This window comes from Microcebus murinus, chromosome 30 (assembly GCF_040939455.1).
Source record: "Microcebus murinus isolate Inina chromosome 30, M.murinus_Inina_mat1.0, whole genome shotgun sequence".
NCBI lineage: Eukaryota > Metazoa > Chordata > Mammalia > Primates > Cheirogaleidae > Microcebus > Microcebus murinus.
In genome coordinates, this window is record NC_134133.1 from 585,826 (window position 1) to 610,798 (window position 24,973).

The 24,973-nt window shown below is 43.5% G+C and overlaps 1 protein-coding gene and 1 long non-coding RNA gene across 2 annotated transcripts in view; one reads left to right on the plus strand and one right to left on the minus strand.

Moving 5' to 3' along the window:
* LOC142865607 (uncharacterized) overlaps positions 1-24,973 on the minus strand; it is a 311,557-nt gene that overhangs the window by 257,132 nt on the left and 29,452 nt on the right. The gene's annotated exons all lie outside the window — the stretch shown is intronic.
* Positions 3,593-24,973, plus strand: part of TMF1 (TATA element modulatory factor 1) — a 30,292-nt gene continuing 8,911 nt past the window's right edge. The window contains exons 1-10 of the mRNA XM_075998814.1: positions 3,593-3,948; positions 6,542-7,872; positions 10,479-10,582; positions 11,943-12,069; positions 13,338-13,443; positions 17,194-17,336; positions 17,569-17,735; positions 17,858-18,014; positions 20,571-20,663; positions 21,821-21,977. Of these exons, the coding sequence (XP_075854929.1) occupies positions 3,807-3,948; positions 6,542-7,872; positions 10,479-10,582; positions 11,943-12,069; positions 13,338-13,443; positions 17,194-17,336; positions 17,569-17,735; positions 17,858-18,014; positions 20,571-20,663; positions 21,821-21,977 (2,527 nt within the window). The 5' untranslated portion in view covers positions 3,593-3,806. The remainder of the gene's footprint in view (positions 3,949-6,541; positions 7,873-10,478; positions 10,583-11,942; positions 12,070-13,337; positions 13,444-17,193; positions 17,337-17,568; positions 17,736-17,857; positions 18,015-20,570; positions 20,664-21,820; positions 21,978-24,973) is intronic.

The window sequence follows — 24,973 nt, forward strand, 5'->3', positions numbered from 1 at the left end:
TTAACACCAAATTTTTATTGCATATGATTTTTTTTTTTTTTTTGAGACAGAGTCTTGCTTTGTTGCCCAGGATAGAGTGAGTGCCGTGGCGTCAGCCTAACTCACAGCAACCTCAAACACCTGGGCTCAAGCAATCCTGCTGCCTCAGCCTCCCGAGTAGCTGGGACTACAGGCATACACCACCATGCCCGGCTCATTTTTTCTATATATATTAGTTGGCCAATTGATTTGTTTCTATTTTTAGTAGAGACAGGGTCTCGCTTTTGCTCAGACTAGTTTCGAACTCCTGACCTCGAGCAATCTGCCTGCCTCGGCCTCCCAGAGTGCTAGGATTATAGGAGTGAGCCAACACGCCCAGCCTGAATCTGAATTAATACTTTTCTGACAGTGGTTTCCACAGTACAGATCTACTGCTTTTAATTTAAGTTGCTCTAACATAATAATGTAATGAAACGAACATGCCTTTGTTTCTTCTAAATGACTAAGATGTAAAACAAAGCTCAAGAACTAAAAAACTGGGTTCTAGTATTTTAATGTGAGAACCCTATAGTACATGTTTTCATTCTTTGTTTTTGACTTAGATGATAATTTTCCTATTCAGAAGTTCTGTGGTTATCTGTCACTGGCTTAAGTTGCTACTTTATTGGGATAAATACATATGCTTTACCTAAAAAGTTACAGATTCAGCGTTAAAAAAATCCTAAATTTTTAAAAGTGAAGGAACTAACATTTAGCACCTCTTCTGTACAGGAGCTATAATAGTCAAAGTTGTCTTGTGCGAAGGTGACAACATCTCCATCTGAGAGCTGAATAAATAGTTTTAGAAGGTTTAGCACATTTAGCTAAAGCTGTACAGTTGGAAATCTTGGAACCGTAATTGTTCAGCTAATTCCAACCCTAATTTGCCCCAAATCTCCTCCTCAGACTAATTAGCTAAACTGTTTGAAGATACATGAGTTACTTAGTACTACTCTTGTAAATTACTACATTGTAATAGTTTTAATATGCAAATTTTTACTCGTTAGACCAAGTTATTGGAATATGATCATAAGGGTTTCAAACTGACTTTTTAGAAGAAAAATAATTTTTTATGGCATAGTTTCCTGCATTGGGGTGAAATACTAATATGGGGGCAGACATGTAGATAACCATAGCGGGAAGGGTGTAAGAAGATGAGTCTCTGGCAAACTGATGTGAATGAAAATAATTTATCAAAAGGGGTGACTGGCCGGGCATGGTGGGTGATGTGATGCCTGTAACCCCAGCACGTTGGGAGGCCAAGGCAGGAGGATTGCTTGAGGCCAGGAGTTCAAAACCAGACTGGATAACATAGCTAGACCATCTCTACAAAATATTTAAAAATTATCCAGGTGTGGTATGAACCTGTAGTCCTAGCTACTTAGGAAGGCTGAGGCAGGAGAATCTGTTGAGCCCAGGAGTTCAAGTTGCAGTGAGCTATGATCATGCCACTGCACCTCCAGCCTGGGCAACAGAGCGAGACCCTGTATCCCCAAAAAATAAAAAGGGAGGGGGGGCAACCACTCCAGCTGGCTGTTTTCATGTTGGTACTCATATTTCAAAGCAAATGGAAATCTGGATTTTTGTATTATAAATGTTGGTAGGATTTTGTGTTTAATATTATTGGGGCCAATCCAAACATAGCAGTTGATTGGATTGGGAATGCCACCAATTTAAGATTTCTTCCTAAGGCCAAATGTTTGCAGAGTGCACACAGCAAAGGTTATATTTTAAGTGATGTACACAGTACACATAGGGTAATAGTTTTAGTGCTTCCTAGCTGTTTCATAGTTGGCGCCACCTTGCTGTGTGCACATGGTGCAAGGGACAAAGAGGCTCCCTTGCTCCAGTATTACTCAGGAGGGTACCATCATCATCTATTTTTTTTTTTTGAGACAGAGTCTCACTTTGTTGCCTAGGCTAGAGGGAGTGCCGTGGCGTCCGCCTCGCTCACAGCAACCTCAAACTCCTGGGCTCAAGCGATCCTCCCGAGTAGCTGGGACTACAGGCATGCGCCACCATGCCCGGCTCATTTTTTCTATATATATTAGTTGGCCAATTAATTTCTTTCTATTTATAGTAGAGACGGGGTCTCGCTCTTGCTCAGGCTGGTTTCGAACTCCTGACCTTGAGCAATCCGCCCACCTCGGCCTCCCAGAGAGCTAGGATTACAAGCATGAGCCACCGTGCCCGGCCTATTTTTTTTTTAATTTTTAAAAATTATATTCTATACTTTAATCTTTTAAATATTTTATTTTTCCTTTGAATTTCTCCTTGACCTTTCAGCGTATGCCATCATCATCTAATCGCCTCCTAAAGGCCCAACCTCTGCCTGGCACGGTGGCTCACGCCTGTAATCCTAGCACTCTGGGAGGCCGAGGCGGGTGGATCGCTCAGGAGTTTGAAACCACCCTGAGCAAGAGCCAGACCCCCGTCTCTACTATAAATAGAAAGAAATTAATTGGCCAACTAAAAATATATAGAAAAAATGAGCCAGGCATGGTGGCGCATGCCTGTAGTCCCAACTGCCTGGGAGGCTGAGGCAGGAGGAGCGCTTGAGCCCAGGAGTTGGAGGTTGCTGTGAGCTAGGCTGACGCCACAGCACACTGACCAGGGCAACAGAGTGAGACTCTGTCTCAATAAAATAAAGGCCCAACCTCAATACAGTTGGGGATTAGGTTCCAACCTATGGACTTGGGGGGTGGACTCGAACGTTAGTATTAACAGTAGGTTTGTTTTGACCGGAGCAATGTGTGCGCCACCATTCCGAGGAGGAGTTTGTTGGGAGTCGACTACCTCTCACCACCCTACCCAAGAGAGAGACAGAGACACCGAGGATGCAAACACACAAGAGGAGTTTATTTTCTGGCTAGCCAGGGTCCAAGCCTTGAGCACCAACGCAGTGGCCACTCTGGGAGGCAAGGACCCCGACCGGGGTCGCAGCGTGCCTTTTATCCCCATGGTGCACACGCTATGCAGTGGCTGATCACGCGTGGATCATGCACTGACCTTTAACATGATTGGCTGGCTGGTAGCCCCACTATACAGGGGTTCGAACAATGCAAAGTTGGCGCAAAGAAGCAAGCAAGCAACGGTTTCCCGAAGCTTCACTGGGGGTGTGGGCCTTGCAGGTATGCAATGTCTGGACCCCTCACAGAGGTGACGCCTTCTGCACCGTGTGTGTTCAGGGTTTGGGTGCAACGTGCACACGTGAGCCCGTGTCTGAGGCGCGCCCAAGCCAGGCGTTCCCCTTCAGGCCACCAGAGCACTGATTAAACACCCGAGACAAAGCGCTACGAGGAGGGCGAAACCTCCCTCTGCAATTGTTTATCCCGCCGACGACTTTCCTGGAAAGCGCGCGCATAATAAAACTGGCTCATTTCTCCCGAACCGGTTGTTCGGCCTCTGTGAGTCCCGGCTGAAAACTCGAGCCGCCATAGCTGCGAGCCAGGCCCAGGTAAACCCGGTTCCGCGTTCCCCGGTAGCTAAGGGCGACCCGGGGCTTCCGGGTGTGACGTCAAGGCCCCGCGCCCCTGTTCTTCCGGCCGCCGGCGGAACTCGGGGCTCCCGGATCTGCCTGTTGTGCGTACGTGGAGGGAGCCCGCGCATGCGCAGGCAGGGCCGCGCCGGGAGCGCCGCGCGCAGGGTCCCGGGCTCGGGGGAGCCTGCCGGCGCCATGGCCGCCCGCTGACAGGGCCGGCCGGCGGGCGGGGAAGGGGCGCGACGCCGTTCTTCCGCACGTTTCCCCGGGCCCGAGGCCGGCCGCCGCCGCCGGCTGAGGAGCGGCGATGAGCTGGTTCAACGCGGCCCAGCTGTCCAGCTTCGCCAAGCAGGCCCTGTCGCAGGCGCAGAAGTCCATCGACCGCGTCCTGGACATCCAGGAGGACGAGCCGGGCGCCTGGGCCGAGCCCGCCGCGTACGGGGAGCCGGGTAAGGGGGTGGGGAGCCGGGTAGGGGAGCGGGGGGCCGGGTAGGGGAGCGGGGGGCCGGGTAAGGGGGTGGGGAGCCGGGTAAGGGGGCGGGGGGCCGGGTAGGGGAGCGGGGGGCCGGGTAAGGGGGTGGGGAGCCGGGTAGGGGAGCGGGGGGCCGGGTAGGGGAGCGGGGGCCGGGTAGGGGAGCGGGGGGCCGGGTAGGGGAGCGGGGGCCGGGTAGGGGAGCGGGGAGCCGGGTAGGGGAGCGGGGAGCCGGGTAAGGGGGGCGGGGGGCCGGGTAAGGGGGTCGGGGGGCCGGGTAAGGGGGGCGGGGGGCCGGGTAGGGGAGCGGGGAGCCGGGTAAGGGGGGCGGGGGGCCGGGTAAGGGGGGCGGGGGGCCGGGTAAGGGGGTCGGGGGGCCGGGTAAGGGGGTCGGGGGGCCGGGTAAGGGGGTCGGGGGGCCGGGTAAGGGGGCGGGGGGCCGGGTAAGGGGGTCGGGGGGCCGGGTAAGGGGGCGGGGGGCCGGGTAAGGGGGCGGGGGGCCGGGTAAGGGGGGCGGGGGGCCGGGTAAGGGGGCGGGGGGCCGGGTAAGGGGGTCGGGGGGCCGGGTAAGGGGGTCGGGGGGCCGGGTAGGGGAGCGGGGGCCGGGTAAGGGAGCGGGGGGCCGGGTAGGGGAGCGGGGCCCTCGCCTATGAACCCCCTGTCCCGAACCCCTCGCCTTGGACCCCCGGGTCCTGGGTTCCGACCCCTTCGCCTATGACCCCCCGGCCCCGCCGACTGGAGCGACCGACTGGAGCGACCGGGTGGGTCTGTCCCCTCCGCTCACGCCCCCAAACGCCACCTTCCTCTACCGGACTGTGGCCTCGCCCGGGGGCGCGTGGGGATCCAGCCCTGAGGCCTGGGAATTGCCCGGGAGGAAAGGCGCCTTCGCTCACCCTTAACGGGCACTTGCGTGCTCGGAGGCGCGCCCTGTGCTTTTTTATTTTTATTTTTTTGAGACAGAGTCTCACTCTGTTGCCCGGGCTAGAGTGAGTGCCGTGGGGTCAGCCTCGCTCACAGCAACCTCAAACTCCTGGGCTCAAGCGATCCTCCTGCCTCAGCCTCCTCCCGAGTAGCTGGGACTACATATTTTTAGTTGGCCAATTAATTTCTTTCTATTTTTAGTAGAGACGGGGTCTCGCTCTTGCTCAGGCTGGTCTCGAACTTCTGAGCTCAAACAATCCTCCCACCTCGGCCTCCCAGAGTGCCAGGATGATAGGCGTGAGCCAGCGCACCTGGCCTCAGCCACTTTTTAATTTATAAAAGAAAAAATTTTTAAAGAAGTGCCTTAAATACTTTAGCCAACATACCATTTTTAGTTTATCACCGGGTTTTTTAGTAGTAGCCATTTTTATGACTGTTGTGATAATTACCTTTTCCCCCCAAGAAGATAGTTATTTTCTTCATAGTGTTTTTTAAAAACCCTGAATTTTGTATCAAAAAGCAATAGTTCTTTAAAAATGCACATTTCTCAAATTCATAATGATCTTCTAATTGCTGACATAATTTGGAATTTAGGAAGAGAACAAAACTTTCTCTTAGAGTGAGTTTGGAGAGTGGGACTTGGAGAATGGGCTTGTCTGTTAAGAGTATGAGAATGGATCTGTTCTCTAGAACTGACTGTTCTGAGCAGTTCTGTTTGATCTTTGGAAAAGAACGTTTGTCACTGGTGTCTTGGGTTCAGTTTTTGAGCGTTGCCCTGTGTCTAGCTCATAGCTATTAATGCGTTTTACTATTGATATTACAAGAATAAAATTAGTGTGAAACTGATTACATAGATAGACAGAGCCATTTTGCAGTGACTGCCCAGGACTTGCGAGCAGATATCCTGCCTGTTATCGTGAGATGAATCATGTGTCTATCTTGGACTTACCATGTGTTATAAAACATACGCCGTTACTTCCTTAATTTCTTGCGGGAGGGAATAACATGCTTGCTTCTGGTAGTCCAGGCTAGGGCTGGTCTTTCATCTGTGCCCCGAGTTCCTCTTGGGCACATCCACTACTTTTCTTTTTTCTTTTTTTTCTTTTTGAGACAGAGTCTCCCATTGTTGCCCAGGCCAGAGTGAGTGCCGTGGCGTCAGCCTCGCTCACAGCAACCTCCAACTCCTGGGCTCAAGCGATCCTCCTGCCTCAGCCTCCTCCCGAGTAGTAGCTGGGACTGCAGCCATGAGCCACCACGCTTGGCTAATTTTTTCTATATATTTTTAGTTGTCCAACTAACTTCTTTCTAGCTTTAGCAGAGACGGGGCCTCACTCTTGCTCAGGCTGGTTTCCAACTCCTGACCTCGAGCGCTCTGCCCGCCTCGGCCTCCCAGAGTGCTGGGATTGCAGGCGTGAGCCACCGCGCCCGGCCTCCTGTTCTTATTTAAGGCCCAAAGTTAACCTGGGATCTAATGAATGATGCAAGTGGTTTAGCTGGTACAAATTACAGATTGTACTTCATAGGGTTGTTTTTTTTTTTTTTTCTGAATTTATATTTGTATTGATTTATAATGATGACTGAAATATTAATATATGTGTTTTTTTTCTTAATGTGTTTAATATATATATATATATATGTTTTCATCCAAGGAGTAAGCCCTCCTGCCAGCGGAGGATGGGACACTTCGACCTGGGGGCTGGAATCAAGCGCGGAGCCTCGGAGTCCGCCGGCGGCCTCTCCCACGGCGATCACCAAGCCCGTTCGGAGGACGGTGGTGGACGAGTCCGAGAATTTCTTCAGTGCCTTTCTCTCTCCAGCCGACGCGCAGACCGTCCCGAAGAGCCCCGTGGTGTCCAAGCCTCCGGCCAAGTCGCAGCGGCCGGAGGGAGAGGCGCAAGGCCCCGCGCAGGGACCCTCGCCCGCTGGGCAGCCGCGCACGCCGGGGGCGGCCGGGTCCCGAGCAAAGGACTCCCCTGTGCGGGTGCCGGGGGGCTCCCCGGCAGCAGATGCTCCGCCCGGGACTGAGGGCGCACGCGAGGGGCCTGCTGGCCAGGAGTCTGACACGGGGGAGCCAGGTGCACGTCTGGACGCGTCCGAGCGGCCAGCTAGTGCCACGACGGCCACCGAGAGCGCAGCGACCGAGAGCGCGCCCGGTGTGCCCACACGGCCTGCCGCCGCGGAGACAAAGGGCCCGGCCCCCGCCGCCGGGGAGCGGAGACTCGAGGACCGGCAGAGCGACACGCCCTCGCCGCCCGCCAGCTCCTTCTCCTCGGGCACCTCCACCACCAGCGACATCGAGGTCCTGGACCACGAGAGCGTGATGAGCGAGAGCTCGGCCAGCTCGCGGCAGGAGGCGGCGGACTCCAGGCCGGGCCTCCACCTGATGCAGACGTCCTTCCAGCTGCTGTCCGCGTCCGCCTGCCCCGAGGACAGCCGCTCGGACGGCTTCCAGCGGCTGGCCGAGAGCTGCGGCTCGTCCGACGCCTTCGAGAGGATCGACTCGCTCAGCGTGCAGTCGCTGGACAGCCGCAGCGTGAGCGAGCTCAACTCGGACGACGAGCTGCCGGCCCGGGGGCTCGCGGTGGTGCCCGCCGCCGCCGGCCCGGCCTCCCCGAGGGCCGAGGTGGCCGACTCTGCTGGAGGGAGGTCTGCAGAAGCGGAGGATGAAACGTTAACCGTACCCACGGAGGACGCGGACATGGAAGAAAGCGGACGGAGCGCGACCCCCGTCAACTGCGAGCAGCCCGATGACGTCTTGGTTGCTCCCGCCCCGGTGCACGGAGCGCAAGTGCACGGGGCGCAGGTGCACGAGGCGCAGGTGCACGGGGCGCAGGTGCACGGAGCGCAGGTGCACGGGGCGCAGGTGCACGGAGCGCAGGTGCACGGAGCGCAGGCCGTCTCGGAGCCCGGGGCGGCCCGGCCCGGAGAAGCCACCCAGAGTCAGCCGGGAGCGCCTTCTGAGAAGGAGCACGTTCGCAAGGTGACTCTGCACGACGGGAAGGATGTTTTAGATGTGCCTTTCAGAGGAGAGTGAATCATGTGTCTTAAAGATATTTCCGTGGATGCGTAATAATCAGCATTGATTTTAAAAAATAGCATTTCGACATTTCAGTCAGTATAGCATTAAGGACCTTAAAATTGAGCAGTGACTTGATATTATTTGAAATTTCCCCAAGGCAGTCGTGGTAGACTAAATTGCTGTTTCAGTATTGCTAAGCACAAAAGTTCCCGTGTTTCGTCTCTATTGCTGAGTCCGTATCCCCTTAGAATTCTCCTAGGCTGTGCTTCCTCGCAGGTCAGCTCACGAAGGACTGTTTTCTTATGCTAACAGGTGTCTTCAGCTCCTTTGCAGATAGATGTGCTAAAACAAACCTAGGTGTTAGCGTTTTTCTTATACCAGAATTTTTTTTTTTTGCACATTTAAATTATTCATAGCAAATCTTAAATGAGAATTTAGTTTTTATGTTAGACAGTCATGCTTTTGTCATTAAATTTTAATGTTTTTGTTGATATTATAAGGAGTATATGTCTTCGTATTGCTTCAGTTTGTTTCCTCTTTGTGTTATTTTTGATATCTCCTGCAGATAGCTGTATCTCATATGAGTAAGAAAAGGAAATGCCCGAGGAACAAGGGCATTGCTTAGGAATGGCAAATTGCTTCTGCCTAATACATACAAAAGGGAAATGATGTGAATTTTTTTTTTTTTTTTTTTTGAGACAGAGTCTCACTCTGTTGCTCAGGCTAGAGTGCTGTGGCATCAGCCTCGCTCACAGCAACCTCACACTCCTGGGCTCAAGCGATCCTCCTGCCTCAGCCTCCTGAGTATCTGGGACTACAGGCATGCGCCACCATGCCCGGCTAATTTTTTCCATATATTTTTAGTTGGCCAATTAATTTGTTTCTATTTATAGTAGAGACGGGGTCTCGCTCTTGCTCAGGCTGGTTTCAAACTCCTGAGCTTGAGCCATCCGCCCGCCTTGGCCTCCCAGAGTGCTAGGATTACAGGCGTGAGCCACCACAGCTGGCCTGAATTTTTTAACTGACATTAAGTTACAGTTTTGGTTTTCCCTGTGATTTTTAGATATAGAAATTGAGGTGGATCTGGCATCTTTAATAGACTCCTGGGATATAGGATGTTTTGAAGAAATGTCCTGTAAGTGCCATGTACTGAATTATTTAATATAAAAAAAGTGCCAGAGTCTATTACCTAGTTTTAATATTATTCACGAACAAAAGCCATTCAATATTAATTCCAATTAGTAATAGCTATATACTATAAAATATATGATAGCAATTTGAATTCCTAGAAACCAACACTAATTACTATCAATAAGGTATTTTTTAATGTTTTCAATATACTTAAGGTAAGTGATTTCCAAATTAATCTAGACCTAACTTGGGCTAGGCTTTTGTACTTTGAGTCCCAAAGACACCCTTCCCTGTTATATATAAGGTTTTTTTTTGTTTGTTTTGTTTTTTTTTTGAGACAGAGTCTCGCTTTGTTGCCCAGGCTAGAGTGAATGCCGTGGCGTCAGCCTAGCTCACAGCAACCTCCAACTCCTGGGCTCAAGCGATCCTCCTGCCTCAGCCTCCCGAGTAGCTGGGACTACAGGCATGCGCCACCATGCCTGGCTAGTTTTTTCTATATATATTAGTTGGCCAATTAATTTCTTTCTATTTATAGTAGAGATGGGGTCTCGCTCTTGCTCAGGCTGGTTTTGAACTCCTGACCTCGAGGAATCCGCCTGCCTCAGCCTTCCAGAGTGCTGGGATTACAGGTGTGAGCCACCGTGCACGGCCTATCACTACTTCAGCAGGACCTAAGGAATAAGATATTCTATGCATTAATTTTTGTTTAGCTTTATACTGATATATTCTGCAGATTTTAAAATTACATGCCTATAGGTTTTCTAAAATTACAGTTATTTTTGAAATGCAATGTATCATACTAAAAAAAAAATAATTACATGTTTGGGTTAAAGAATAACAAGGAAAACAGACACTTGTATATCCACTACCCAGCTAAGATATAGAATATTACCAGAGGCTTGGAAGCCTCTTTTTGACCTTTTTTTTTTTTTTTTTTTTTTTTTTTTTAATCATTAATGTACTCTGTATGACCTTTTTTTTTATACCATCTATCTCCTCTCCTCTTTTGGTGAATATGCAGACTGTTCCATATTTTTGCTGTTAACAAACAAGCTACTCTGAATGTTGTTGTACGTTTTGCCTAGTACACTCACATGATAGTTTTCCCCTCTAAGGGGCACTCCAAAGTGGAATACTGTACATCAGAGGTGTGCGGATCTCCAACTAGATATTGCCCAATTGTTTTCCAAAGCGGTTTATTAATTTATGTTCCCACCAGCTACACAGTGTACTAATTTATATTCTCCCACCAGCTTTGTAAGAGTTCTCATTGTTCTGTATCCACTGTGTTCCCAATTTTTTAAAATTGTTTTTATGAAATAGTGCTGTTTTATTTATTACAGTGATGGGGTTACCTTTATAGCTCATCACCTGCATGTAAAAGTGGCCTTTTTAAAAGTTGAGTGTTTTGACTTTTATGTATTCTTCTTATCCAGGCAGTTGAATTTCTGAATGAGAAACTGGAGAAAAGGGAGGCTCAGTTATTATCTCTTAGTAAAGAAAAAGCACTTCTAGAAGAAGCTTATGATAACCTGAAAGAGTAAGTATTTTACAAATTTGAATAAATTTACTCATTTTGTCAAGGCCCGTATACTATTTTGTTTTGTTTTGTTTTGTTTTGTTTTTTTGAGACAAGAGTCTTGCTCTGTTGCCCAGGCTAGAGTGCTAAGGTGTCATTCTGGCTCACAGCAACCTCCAACTCCTGGGTTCAAGCCAGCCTCCTGCCTCAGCCTCCCAAGTAGCTAGGACTATAGGCATGCGTCACAAAGCCTGGCTAATTTTTTCTATTTTTAGTTGTCTGGCTAATTTTTTTCTATGTTTAGTAGATATTGGGTTTTGCTCTTGCTGAGGCTGAGGCTAGTCTTGACCCCTGACCTTAAGTGATCCTCTTGCCTTGGCCTCCCAGAATGCTAGAATTACAAGCATGAACCACCACATCTGGCCCCTTCTTTGTTGTTATTTAAGAATATTTTTGAAATTAAAATGTTTAATAATTTACTCTGTTTATTGAAAATTTACTCTGATTATTGAAAATTGAATAGCATTTCGACTATAACCTTACTTAGAGATTACTTTTCTCCTCAGACTATCTTTACCATATTACCTTTGGCATTGAAGAGAGGTGTTTTGCAAAAACTTAAGACAGAATCTTCCCTTTATTATTTTTATTTTATTTTTTTTGAGACAGAGTCTCGCTTTGTTGCCTAGGCTAGAGTGAGTGCCATGGCGTCAGCCTAGCTCACAGCATCCTCAAACTCCTGGGCTCAAGCGATCCTTCTGTCTCAGCCTCCCAAGTAGCTGGGACTACAGGCATGAGCCACCATGCCCGGCTAATTTTTTCTATATATATTAGTTGGCCAATTAGTTTCTTTCTATTTACAGTAGAGACGGGGTCTCGCTCTTGCTCAGGCTGGTTTCGAACTCCCGACCTCGAGCAATCCACCCGCCTCGGCCTCCCAGAGAGCTAGGATTATAGGCGTGAGCCACCGCGCCCGGCCTCTTCCCTTTATTATTAAAGAGTCTTTTGGTATCAGAGATTTAAGTATGCATTTAAACAAAAGTGTGATGTTGTAGTTAAAAAATTACTGAGTATTGGTTTGCTTCACGGAGGTGATTGGGAAAATGTGACAAAAGAAGATTCAGAATCGAAACATTTACTTCTCATTTTTGCACATCAAATGTGGTGACATTTCACTTTCTAATGGGTTTTCTTTGAGCTGTTTTAAAATAAATTTAGCAAGTAATTTTTCTCCTAAAAGTTAACTGACCTAAAACTAAGCTATTTTATTAAGGTATATGTTGGAGAAAATGTTACCTTCCTTTTGAGAACTCAAGTCATCTTGTTACTTTTGGGATCTGTAAACGCTATCTCCATTCTTAAATGTTGTTTTAACTTTAAGTGAAATGTTCAGAGTGAAAGAAGAAAGCAGTAGCATTTCTTCCTTGAAAGATGAGTTTACTCAAAGAATTGCAGAAGCAGAAAAGAAAGTTCAACTAGCCTGCAAAGAGAGAGATGCTGCTAAAAAGGTAATAGAAATTTAAAATAATATTAAACTCTACAGAGACACAAATTTCTAAGCAATACATTTATAATATTTTAATATTGGGAAAAAGATGATGTAAAGGATACCATATAGTACATTAACATTTAAATGGTAGATTTTTCATATAAGTTTATAGATTTTTAACAAATATTTGTATAATTTATATATAAGTCCTTGCAAGGTATATAGCAAGAATCACTAGAATAATTTTTATAAATGATAATTCCATCAAAATAAATAATACTCACATCTAAATAGTACTATATAATAAAATTGTATTACTCTTATAATTTTCCAGCCATTTCAGACTTATCATTCGTATATGCTTCTTCAGGTCAAAGTAATTTTAAAATATAAATTTCTAGTGGTTTAGAGACATAATGTTGACGTATTCTAATGCAGAATTTCTTAACCTTTATGCTGTTGACCTTTTGGGCTGGAGAATTCCGCGTTTTGTGGGACTGCCCTGTGCAGTGGGGGATGTTTGGCAGCATCCCTGGCTTCTGTCCACGGCGTGCCAACGACCCCTCCTTCTTGCCAGCTGGGGCAGTTGGAAATGTTGCCAGACTTTGCCGAATGTCCCCTTGGTAGCATAGCCACTCCCGGTCCAGAACCATTGTTCTAATGCTGCTAATTTGGAACAGGAAACATCTACGGTTAGTAGTTATTGCTTGCATCCCAACTATTACTGTTAATAATAACATTGTCTCAGCATTTGGCCTCTCTCAGTTAGGTTGCCTGACACCTTGACCAGTGTTAGTTGTTAATTTATAATTTTTCTGTGTTGTACTCTTACAGAAAAGAAACAGGTCATACACTTCCATCTGTTTGGTTGCTTTAATTAACTGGCTCGTTTCAGACAGCAACAGTAACCTGAGACTATCTAAGTACCTGACCAACGTACCTCTTCCTGTACCTAACTGTACTGCGTTGTTCCAAATGTAATGCTTAGCCTGTAGAATACATGGGTAGAGACAGTAAAGAAGGGTATTGAAAGTTAAATTATTTTCATTTGTATGTCCATGTTAAAACTTGCTTATATATCTGAATTTAAATTTCATACGTCATACTCGAAGCTCTTTTCTTAGTCTTAGTTAACCAAGGCAATAGGTTAAATAAACAAAACTTACAGACCCTTATCAGGAATGTGATTATGGTGGCTTCTTTGGACGGGGAATAAAAAAACCTTAAACAATATGCCTCTAATGAAAATAATTCTTTATGGTATTCACAGATTTTTTTTTTTATTAGGAAATCAAAAACATAAAAGAAGAACTTGCCACTAGATTAAATAGTAGTGAGACTGCAGACCTTCTGAAAGAGAAAGACGAGCAGATCCAGGGGTTAATGGAGGAAGGTATGTGAAGTGTTCAGTCGACTGTGAGAAACATTGTCAGGACAGGAAAAGCACTTGCCGTGTGACTAGTGGATGTTTCCCAGTTAAAACTATTGAAAGCAAGGGAGGTTTGTACTTAAACCGTAGAAATGGTAGGTGATGGTTTATGGAGGAATGTAATGAGACAGAGATATATGCTTGTAGTTTTTTGCTTCTATGGAGGTTAGAAAACAACAACAAAACAACTCCTTGAAAAATAGGCAGAAATTTGTGCAACCATAAGAAAGCTTTTAACAGCATTAAGAGCCTGTCATTTAAATCAAGATAATTGAAGGTTATAATTCTGGGATACATAAAATGCCTGAATCCCTAGCTTTGGTTCTGTATAGTAGTATTCTGGCATTCAATAGTGAATTCTTTATTGTATTCATTTAAAAAATTTTTAAATTATTAAGTATTTTTGTCCTTGAAAAGATTTATAATTAACAAGGTTATAGAAATTAAAGGTCCATCATGAGATAAATCATTACAAATGGATACGGAATTAATTTCTGTATGTAGTACCTTAGAGGAGGTTTTGAAACGGGTAGTCAAATGAATTTCTCTTTTTCTTTCTCTTCTATTTTTTTTTCTTTTTTGAGACAAGAGTCTTACTCTGTTGTCCAGGCTTAGGTGCCATGGCATCAGCCTCGCTCACAGCATCCTCAAACTCCTGGGCTCAAGCAATCCTACTGCCTCAGCCTCCCAAGTAGCTGGGACTACAGATGTGTGCCAACATGCCTGGTTGGTCTATTCCTATTTTTGATAGAGAGAGGGTCTTGCTTTTGCTCGGGCTGGTCTCCAACTCCTGAGCTCAAGCAGTCCTCCTGCCTTGGCCTCCCAGAATGCTAGGATTACAGGTGTGAGCCACCATACCTGGCCTCTTTCTCTTCTTTTTTTGTTTTTTTTTTTTTTTGGGGACAGAGTCTCACTTTGTTGCCCAGGCTGGAGTAAGTGCCATGGTGTCAGCCTAGCTCACAGCAACCTCCAACTCCTGGGCTCAAGCAATCCTGCTGCCTCAGCCTCCCGAGTAGCTGGGACTACAGGCATGCGCCACCATGCCCGGCTAATTTTTTCTCTATATATATTTGTTGGCCAATTAATTTCTTTCTATTTTTACAGTAGAGACGGGGGCTCGCTCTTGCTCAGGCTGGTTTTGAACTCCTGACCTCGAGCAATCTGCCCGCCTTGGCCTCCCAGAGTGCTAGGATTACAGCCGTGAGCCACCGTGCCCAGCCTTTCTCTTCTTGATTGAAGTTTTTTTAGTTAATAAGAATACTATTTGCTACTTGCAGGAATTTTTGAAATTATAGGAAAGTATATGAAGAAAGAAAAAATAGATTAATCCAATATTATAAGGAACTATTAATTTCTTCTAGTTTCTTTTTTATGCATTTTTCAATGGATTTTTTGGCACAGTTAAGATCATATATTAATTTGCAATCTTCTTTTACATCTCCCTATGCCATTAAATGCTTTATCATTATTAATGGCTATATTTAAGTCCATTATATGGGTGTCCATAATTTGCTTTACTGTTTTCCTAATGTACATTTATGTTTAAAATGTTAATATTACAAATATTGGTGGGATGAACATTTTTTATGCGGAAATCATTAAACTTAAGTGAATTTCCAGAGAAAATGTAGTTTGAGAACAATTAGAAGTAGTCATTTGAGTTAGCTTTTCCCAACTTTTTCCTTTATTCAGCTAATGTTTATTGAATTTATTATGTCAGATACCATGTTTGATAAAATAATAAATATAACATACTCCTTGCCCTTCAGGAGCTTAGTTTAGTGAGAGGGAAATATCGGTGTACAGATAATTATAAAACAGTTCTAAACACTATAGTAGAAGCATGAAGAAAGAATTGATAAAACACATAATTTTTTTTCTTTTTGAGACAGGATCTTGCTCTGTCACTCAGGTTGGCATGCAGTGGCATCATAATAGCTCACTGCAGCCTCCAACACCTGGGCTCAGGCTGAAGCGGTCCTCCTGCCTCAGCCTCACAAGTAGCTGAAACTATAGGTAGGCGCCTCCGTGCCCATCTAATTTTTTTTGTTTTTTGTAGAGACAGGGTCTTGCTATGTTGCTCAGGCTGATCTTGAACTTCTGGCCTCAAGTGATCCTCTCCTGCCTTGGCCTTTCAAAGTGTTGGGATTGTAGACATGAGCCACTGTGCCCGGCCAGATAATTATTACTACCCCAGGATATCTTGAAGTCATTAACTGCCTTGTGTTGTAATATTAGAGACTGAGAGGAAGGCTAAAATGCATGGTTTTGTAATCTTAGAAAATTATTTAAAATATTAATATCAAAATAATTGCAATTTTGGAATTTAGTAATTTAGTCATGGGGTGTGCCGATGTTTTCTTTTGCATGCAGAACCTCCTTATACAGAAAACAGAATGACTTCACAAAGGAATATTTATAGACTGTTTCCATTTCCCCCAAGAGTAATTTTATTTATTTTTTTTTTTTTGAGACAGAGTCTCACCCTGTTTCCCAGGCTAGAGTGCCGTGGCTTCAGCCTAGCTCACAGCAACCTCAAACTCCTAGGCTCAACCCATCCTCCTGCCTCAGCCTCCCGAGTAGCTGGAACTACAGGCATGAGCCACCATGCCTGGCTAATTTTTTCTATATATGTTTTTACTTGGCCAATTAATTTGTTTATATTTTTAGTAGAGATAGGGTCTCGCTCTTGCTCAGGCTGGTTTTTAACTCCTGACCTTGAGCGATCCGCCTGCCTCGGCCTCACAGAGTGCTGGGATTACAGGTGTGAGCCACCGCACCTGACCCCAAGAGTATTTTTAAAACTTATAGCTGAAGAGCTGAAAAACTCAAAGCTAAAAGCATACTGTAGTGAATACCTGATTACTTACTACCTAGATTCATGAAATGTTAACATCTTGCCACACCTCTTCCATATCTTTCTACACACGAACACTCTACCCTTTTGCCAAACCATGTGAAAGTGCGTTACAGAAACCATAACATTTCACTCCTAAATTCTTTAGTCTGCATCTCCCAAGGGCAAATACATGTTCCTTCACAAGCACAACTTCATTATCATGCCCAAGAAAGTCAGCTTTAATTCATAAGCGTGATCCAGCAGATCGTCCGTTATTCATCTCAGCTATCTCAGAAAACGTCCTTTATAGTTAACCGTTCATCCTGCCCCAGGGCCTGGAGTTCGCCCCTTGTGTTCGGCTGTCACGTCCCTCCGGCCTTCCGCCGCTCTGACGTGGTTCTCTCTTCTCTGTGATGATAGAGACTGTGGAGTCGAGGGCAGTTGTCCTGTAGCTCGCCCCCTTTTAGGGATCTGTCACTTTGCTCACGCTTAGGTGGTGCGTGTCTGCATCACTACGTCAGTAGGCACGTGACGTCACACCGCGTGGCGTTGGTGATGCCAGACCGCATGCTTGGTTAAGGTGGCCACTGCCAGATTTTTCACGGTAAACGCACATTTCTCCCTTTCAATTCACAAGTGAAATATGTGGGAGTGATCCTTTAAGACCATGTCAATATCCTATTCCCTAATATCCTGTCACCTTATAATTTTAACATTTATTGATGATTCTTGTCCAAACCATTTGTTACATTAGGGATCACAAAATAGTGATTTTGAAAAAATTTTATTTTGTCACTGGTGGTTAGATAAGACATTCTATTCGGATTTTTAGGGGATTGCTATCATTTGAATTTATACATTTTTACCATCACCAGGGGAAAAACTTTCAAAACAGCAGCTGCATAATTCTAACATCATTAAGAAACTAAGAGCTAAAGACAAAGAAAATGAAAATATTATTACAAAGCTGAACAAAAAAGTTAAAGAGCTAGAAGAGGAGTTGCAACATTTAAAACAGGTGAATAGAAATCATTATTCTTTACATACATATTGTTATTAACTTCCCATATGAACAGTTGGCCATGGTTTATGGAACATTTGAAATGATTTAATGGGACGTATCCTGTGAGAAGCATTCTTTAAATAATTTAACAGATGACTAAGATTTTTCTTATAGATTCCTGCAATATAGTCATTTACCATGGTATTATTTATTGAAAAACACTTTTGTCTGTTTACATGACGTATAGGTCCTTGATGGTAAAGAAGAGGTTGAGAAACAGCACAGAGAAAACATTAAAAAACTGAATTCTGTGGTGGGACGCCAGGAAAAGGATCTTGGCAAACTTCAAGCAGACATGGACGGACTTGAAGAAAAGAACCGAAGTATTCAGGCTGCCCTGGACAGTGCATACAAGTAAGACCGCGAGCGGATACGCCCCCATTTCGAGTGAATTATCAGGGCGGGGTGTTGAGGAAATGCTTTTTCTGTCATCTGATCGTTAGCAGCCTTCATAAACTCAGTCTGCTTCTTTTAAGAGAACTTACCGATCTTCACAAAGCCAATGCTGCGAAGGACAGTGAGGCGCAGGAAGCTGCTCTGAGCCGCGAGATGAAAGCTAGAGAGGAACTATCCGCGGCGCTAGAGAAGGCCCAGGAAGAAGCCCGACAGCAGCAAGAAACACTAGCGATTCAGGTAAGCAGCGGATGATGGACCGGGGTGGTCTTTTAAGTGTTTGTTCATGTGTCTGCAAATTGCACAGTTCATTGGCTGGTTTGGATCAAACCGTCTGTGGTGGTGCATGTGTTAGATTTCAGAGCGTACTGGGTGAGGAGTACTTAGTTGTGTGCGCCTTTTCAGATTGCTGTTAACGTGATACTCACATCATATCAGTATTGCTTAATTTTTTGTGTGTGAGTTTCAGACCTATCTGAGAGTATTATGAAAGGTAGAGGGACCCTCCTATCAGGGAAGTGCATATATGTACATAAATGTTACATATAATTTCAAAAGAATTCATCTAACTCCTGAGTTCATTTGTAACATCTGTGGGAGTCCATAGACCTCAGATTAAGAAGGAAAAAAAAATTGTCAGGCTTTGCCTTAAAAAGTCATTAATTGATGGACACATGGGTTGCTTACACTTTTTTATTATTGTGAATAATGCTGGTATAAATATGTATGAATTGTGTGAACATACATTTTAAATTCTCCTGGACATATATACCCTTGGGTCATATGGTAGCTCTGTATTTAACTTCTTGAGGGACTGTCAAACTTTTCTGTAGCAGCTGCATCATTTTACATTCTCACCAGCAGCAGGTAAGGGTTTCAGGTTCTCCATATTGTTACCAGCATTTGTTACTGTCTATTTTTTTTATTGTAGCCCCTTTGGTGAGTGTGAAGTAGTAGCTGAGTGTGGTGTTAATTTGCATTTTTTAATGATTAATGATGTTGAGCATCTCTTCATGTGCTTATTGGCCAGTTGAAGAAATATATTCAAATATTTCGCCCATTTTTTAATTCGGCTTTTTTAAAATTGTTATTAGAGTTCTTTATGAATACTGCATAGTAGACCCTCATCAGATATAGCATTTGTAAATATTTTCTCTCTTTTTGTCAGTTGTCTTTCACATTCTTGATAGTGTCCTTTGGTACACAAACGTTTTTAATTTTGATGAAGTCTAGCATATCTGTGTTTTCTTGCTTGTGCCTCGGCATCATATTTAAGAAACCATTGTTTACTCCACGGTTATGTGGATTTTTATCAGTTCCCTTCTAAGAGTTTTTTTCGTCTTAGCTCTCACATGTAGGTCTTTTGCATGCGAACATCCAGTTGTCCCATCACTATTTGTTGAAAAAACTATTCTTTTCTCATCGTATCCTATGTACTTTTGATTTAATTTTACATATTAAATATGTTAAATATTTACATGATTCCAAAGTGAGAGCTATTAATATGTAACAAAATAAAAATCAGACACTTGCTTTCAACTTAGCCCCTCCCCATTCTCTCTCTTTGCCTGCAGGTAACCAATTTATCAGTGTTTGGTTTGTCTTTTCAGTGTTTCTATTTGTAAATGCAAGAAAGTATTTATATCTCTACATTTACATATTTTTATATATATATACACATACACATTTACTCACACACTTATTTGTATATCTGTCATCCCTTTTGTATTAAGATAATTCACTATTTATACTGATTTATATCTCACTTGATTTACTTAGTAAAATTTCTTGATGACCACTCCGTAATAGAACATAGAGCTTTTTAAAAAAATCTCTTTTTGTGATTTTATAATACTTTATTACATGAAGTGTATTCAACTATTATTGATATTTGGGTTGTTTCCAATATTTTGCTATTGTCAGTCATGCCATGGTCCATATATCCCTTGTGTTTCTGCCACTGGGTTAGATAAAACCTCAACATTTCAAGTTATAAATACATTGGAACAATAATACAATAAAACTGGGAGGATGGGAGGTAAAGCGTGTATGGGACTACCATCCAGAAAGCCATCACCTTTTACACGTACTGTCTGTGTATTATCTCCTTGTACTTATTTTTTATAATTGATACCATACATACTATTTTCTAGTTTGTCCATTTAAGATTAAGTTATCTTTACATGTTTTATGCATTCATTGTAATTTTTAATGGTTATATTCATGTTTTATCAACATTTACATAAGTATGGATATTTAGAATATTCCTGCTTTGTTTTGTTTTTGCCAGTGTAGCTGATACTGTAGGGAGCATCTCTCGTGTTTACTTCTGTTTCATAGGGTAAATTCACAGGTCTGGGATGACAAGATGAAAGGAAGTGAAAGTTTGATGATTCTTTAAACATGTTACCATGTTTTCCAGAAAGGCAGTGGCGGTTTGTAACGTGTGCAGCACGTAAGAGGGTAGCACCCAGTTTTTGTGGCTCACGTAGCTCTTGTCACATTCTACCTTGCGTGGCAGACGTTCGTGGATGCGTTGCCTCTTCTCCAGTATCGTGTGTTAGTGGCACTTATATGCTCTTCTTTGCCCAACAGTGCTTTTCTAAAGAGACACTAAATATCTATAAGGTTTTGGAATTGTCTGATGAGTAGGACGTGATAATCACATGTGAAAGCTCGTTAGATAGTGTAGAGTATTATATGTGAATTAGCTGATACAAAACAAAATGTGCAGTTGGCAGGGAGCTGCAGTAATGCTTTGCCCTTGTGTGTGGCGTTGTCTTTCTCCTCCGACAGGTGGGGGACCTGAGGCTGGCCCTGCAGCGTGCGGAACAAGCAGCCGCCAGGAAAGAGGACTATTTACGCCATGAAATCAGTGAGCTTCAGCAGGTACTGTCACAGTTTTCCAGAACGCACATTTAAGACGTGTGTGTTTAGAAATAAAAAATTACTAGAAATAATTTTTTAAAAAGTGATTTAATGCGATAATGTTCTTGGGATTGAGAGGATTGCTACCACACTTAGCGTTTGCTGTGTTTTTGTGGCTTATTTAAGTAAAGTCAGAGTGAGCACCTTAAAAACGTATATAGAAAAATCCCTAATTTTGTTTTATAGAAAATAATTTTATCACGGTAGATTTATTGCACGTTCCGTATTGCTGTTTCATTTGTAATAGCTAGTTTATTAATGATTGTCAGTCTTTGATCACTGTGGGGCAGATGATCAGTGCCCGGTTTCAGTGGCGCTACTCGAATTTTCTATCCGTGAGCACGCACAGGGAAAGGGAGGCGCAGTGCACCTTAGGTTGAGTTTTCTGTTTTTATAAATACTTAGGAATATTTTGGATGAGGAGATAACTACTAGAGGTTTCAATGAAGTCTCTTTTTTACCTTCAGGTAATTAAAGACTATCTTAGGCCGGGCGCGGTGGCTCACACCTGTAATCCTAACACTCTGGGAGGCCGAGGCGGGAGGATCGCTTGAGCTCAGGAGTTTCAGACCAGCCTGAGCAAGAGCGAGACCTCGTCTCTACTAAAAATAGAAATTAATTGGGCAACCAAAAATATATAGAAAAAATTAGCCGGGCATGGTGGCGCATGCCTGCAGTCCCAGCTACTCGGGAGGCTGAGGCAGGAGGATCGCTGGAGCCCAGGAGTTTGAGGTTGCTGTGAGCTAGGATGATGCCACTCCATGCTACCTAGGGCAACGAAGCAAGACTCTGTCTCCAAAAAAAAAAAAAAAGACTATCTTAGAAATGCTTTGTAAAGAAGCACTTATTTAACAATGAAAATGTATAAAAAGAGAAAATAGAAATAAAAAGTAATACGAAAAATATTAAAAAATAAAGAAAAAAAGAAGCACTTGTTGAGATACTCTTATGCAACTTAACTCTAACAGAAGGATTAAACAGTTCGAAAAATAGTTTAATAAAAAAGCAAATAACTGTCTTGGAAAAATAATTTTTTCCAGAAATCTTTCATAAAACTTAGGTTTGCTAGTGTTTTTTATTGCTTTCAGTGGTAATGACTTAAGAATTTCATGATTTAGAGACTCCAGGAAGCAGAGAATCGAAATCAGGAACTGAGTCAAAGTGTTTCATCGACAACAAGACCATTGCTTCGACAAATAGAAAATTTGCAAGCAACCCTGGGGTCCCAGACATCGTCATGGGAGAAGTTAGAGAAGAATCTTTCTGACAGGCTTGGTAACGGCTTTAGTTCTTATGCTTGCTGCAGAAGCCCTTCCATGTTGTTCATAGAATTAGGATAATGGAATGAAACTGAAATTCGCTTGATCTGATAGTTACCTTTTGTGTCTAACTTGTACATCTCCCCTCTTCTCCTTTTGCAATACCTTAACTGTGACTCTTTCAAACCATTTTTTCCCTTACTTAGTATGTCAGATACTGGCTGAAATACTTCTGTGTCATTCTTTCATTTTATTCAGACTGCTGCATTGAGGTTTTCCTGGTCCATTGCTTAGTCTGACTCCTGTCTAGTTTGTCTGCAGTCGCGTAAGATGCGGAGCTCAGATAGGATTCCAGTCGCTGGTAGAATTCCAAGAGCAAAGACAGGTCGAAGGAGGGTTACGGTTAAACTCTAGGAAAGAGATCCTATGGAGTCTTAAGATTCCACACCCTGCTTCTTTACAGTCCTGCCTCAGCTTGCCCTTCTGTGCCATTAATAAAAAGAAAATTATTGTTCTAAGATGTTTTTCTTTACACACAGACAGGTAGCGTTTGATACGCTAGGTATCCCAGAAGCTAGCAGAGACATGAAAAATTCACGTGTGCTTCTGCACCTAGCCCTAACTGTAACTTGAGAGACGACAGTGTGGCGACAGGAACAGACCTGAATGGGGGTCAGGAGACAAGGACTCGAGGTGTTGTGTGTCCTTTCGTATCGTCCGACCACACAGCTGGGAACAAGTCACCGACATTGCTCTCGGTCTTTTCTCTGGGCTGCTCCTGTGACTGAGGAGGGGTGGACTAGATCAGTGGCTTCCAGGCGGGACTCTCGGATGCCTGTGGGGCCATTGTCATGGTGAGAGGGAAGCTGGATAAATACGGCTCTGGGCTTCTCAGACCGCTTTCGTGAAGAAAGGGCCTCCTTTCTCTATCATTTTCTATTGGAGTTCTGTGGAAGGTTTTGTCGGGAGAAATATTCATCTGTTTTAGAAAAATTCATTGAACTAGATGAACCTTCATATATTTGTAAATTTATAGGCATAAATTTTAGGTCTACACCTGTCACCCTAGCACTTTGGGAGACCAAGGTGGCCAGATCGGTCGAGGTCAGGAGTTTGAAACCAGCCTGAGCAAGAGCGAGACCCCGTCTCTACTATAAATAGAAAGAAATTAATTGGCTACCTAATATATATAGAAAAAAATAGCTGGGCATGGTGGCGCATGCCTGTAGTCCCAGCCACTCGGGAGGCTGAGGCAGGAGGATGGCTTGAGCCCAGGAGATGGAGGTTGCTGTGAGCTAGGCTGACACCCCGGCACTCACTCTAGCCTGGGCAACAAAGCGAGACTCTGTCTCAAAAAAAAAAATTTTTTTTTAGGTCTATCATTTATGTATGACAACTCGTTTGAGACCAGTGTGATATGTAATATGAGACATCTGAAATCAATAACTTCTGAAATGAATATTTATTTAATAATAAATGAAAGCTAAAAGCTGGTGTTTTGTGGTTTTTAGACTGGAGTCTGTGTACCCTGGGGCATGTGTGGTGTGTGTAAGAATGTAGGCAGAGCCTTAGAACATACCTACCATAGAGTGCTGTTAAGAGGGGCATAGATATGCTATGGAGCAGAATGTACAATGTAAAATAAAGGTATTGTTAGGTCTTTTGGTGGGAAAAAACATGAGAATTCTTGCTTTGGTTAAATCTCAGAATCTTATCCACTCCTTTTTTTTTTAATGCAAGTTTTTAATGGAGATCATTGTAGATTCACAATGCAGTTTTAAGAAATAATATAGAAGGCTTCCTTGCACACTTTGCCCAATTTCTCCAAATGTTAAATTTTTGCAAAATTAATGTATAATATCACAATCAGGATATTGACATTTGTACAGTCTACCAATTTTATTCAATTTTATTTTAATCTACCCAATTAATTTTATTTCTCTAGTTCTATTATTACTCATTTGTGTATTAGTCCTATACAGAACACCACTCATGTAGGTTCATAGATCCATCACCATAATTAAGACACTGAAAAGTTCCAAGACCACAAGAGTGTCTCAAGTTGCCCTTGGATAAACGCACCTACCACCTTCAACCCTCCCAACCCACCCCAAATTCCTTACAACCACGAATCTGTCCTCTATTTCTAAAATTTTGTCATGTCAAAAATGTGAGATAAGTAAAATTATACAATATGTGACATTTTGAGATTGGGTTTTTTTTGCTCAGCATAATTCACTGGAGGTTCATGCAAATTGTTGTTTGTATCAATAGGTTAGTCTTTTTATTGTTGGGTTTCATTTCGTGGTATGGATATTACCAGTTTTTTTTATTCACTTGACAAGGGACGTCTGGGCTGGTTCCGGGTTTTGGCTATTACAGATAAAGCTGCTGTGAATATTCACTTACAGGTTTTAGTGTGAACATAAGTTTCCCTTTCTTTGGATAAATGCACAAGTGTGCAATTGCTGGGTTGTATGGTAGCTACATGTTTAGTTTTGAAGAGAAGGCCAAACCATTTCCAGACTGGCTGTGTGTACAAGAGTGATCTAGTTTCTACACATCCTTGCCTGCATTTTGTGTTGTCCCTTTTATTCTTTTGTTATTTAGACAGATGTGTAGTCGTAACTCATTATGATTTTAATTTGCATTTTTCCTAATAGCTAATAGTATTGAATATCATTTCATGTCCTTACTTTCCATTTATACATCCTCTTTATGTCTTTTGCTCATTTTCTAACTGGATTGTTTATATTTTCAATGTCGAGTTTTGAGGGCTCTTTGTATATTCTGAATATTATACTGGTCCTAGATATTTGGTTTGCATTTATTGTCTCCCAGTCTGTGGTGTGCTTTTTCATCCTCTTCACATAGGGCAAAAGTTTAAAATTTTAAAGGTAATTTTATGCTTTTGGTGTCAAATCTAGGTACTCTTTGCTTAACCACTAGATCCTGAAGATTTTCTCCTATTTTTTTCATAAAATTTTTATAGTTTTATGTTTTACATTTAAG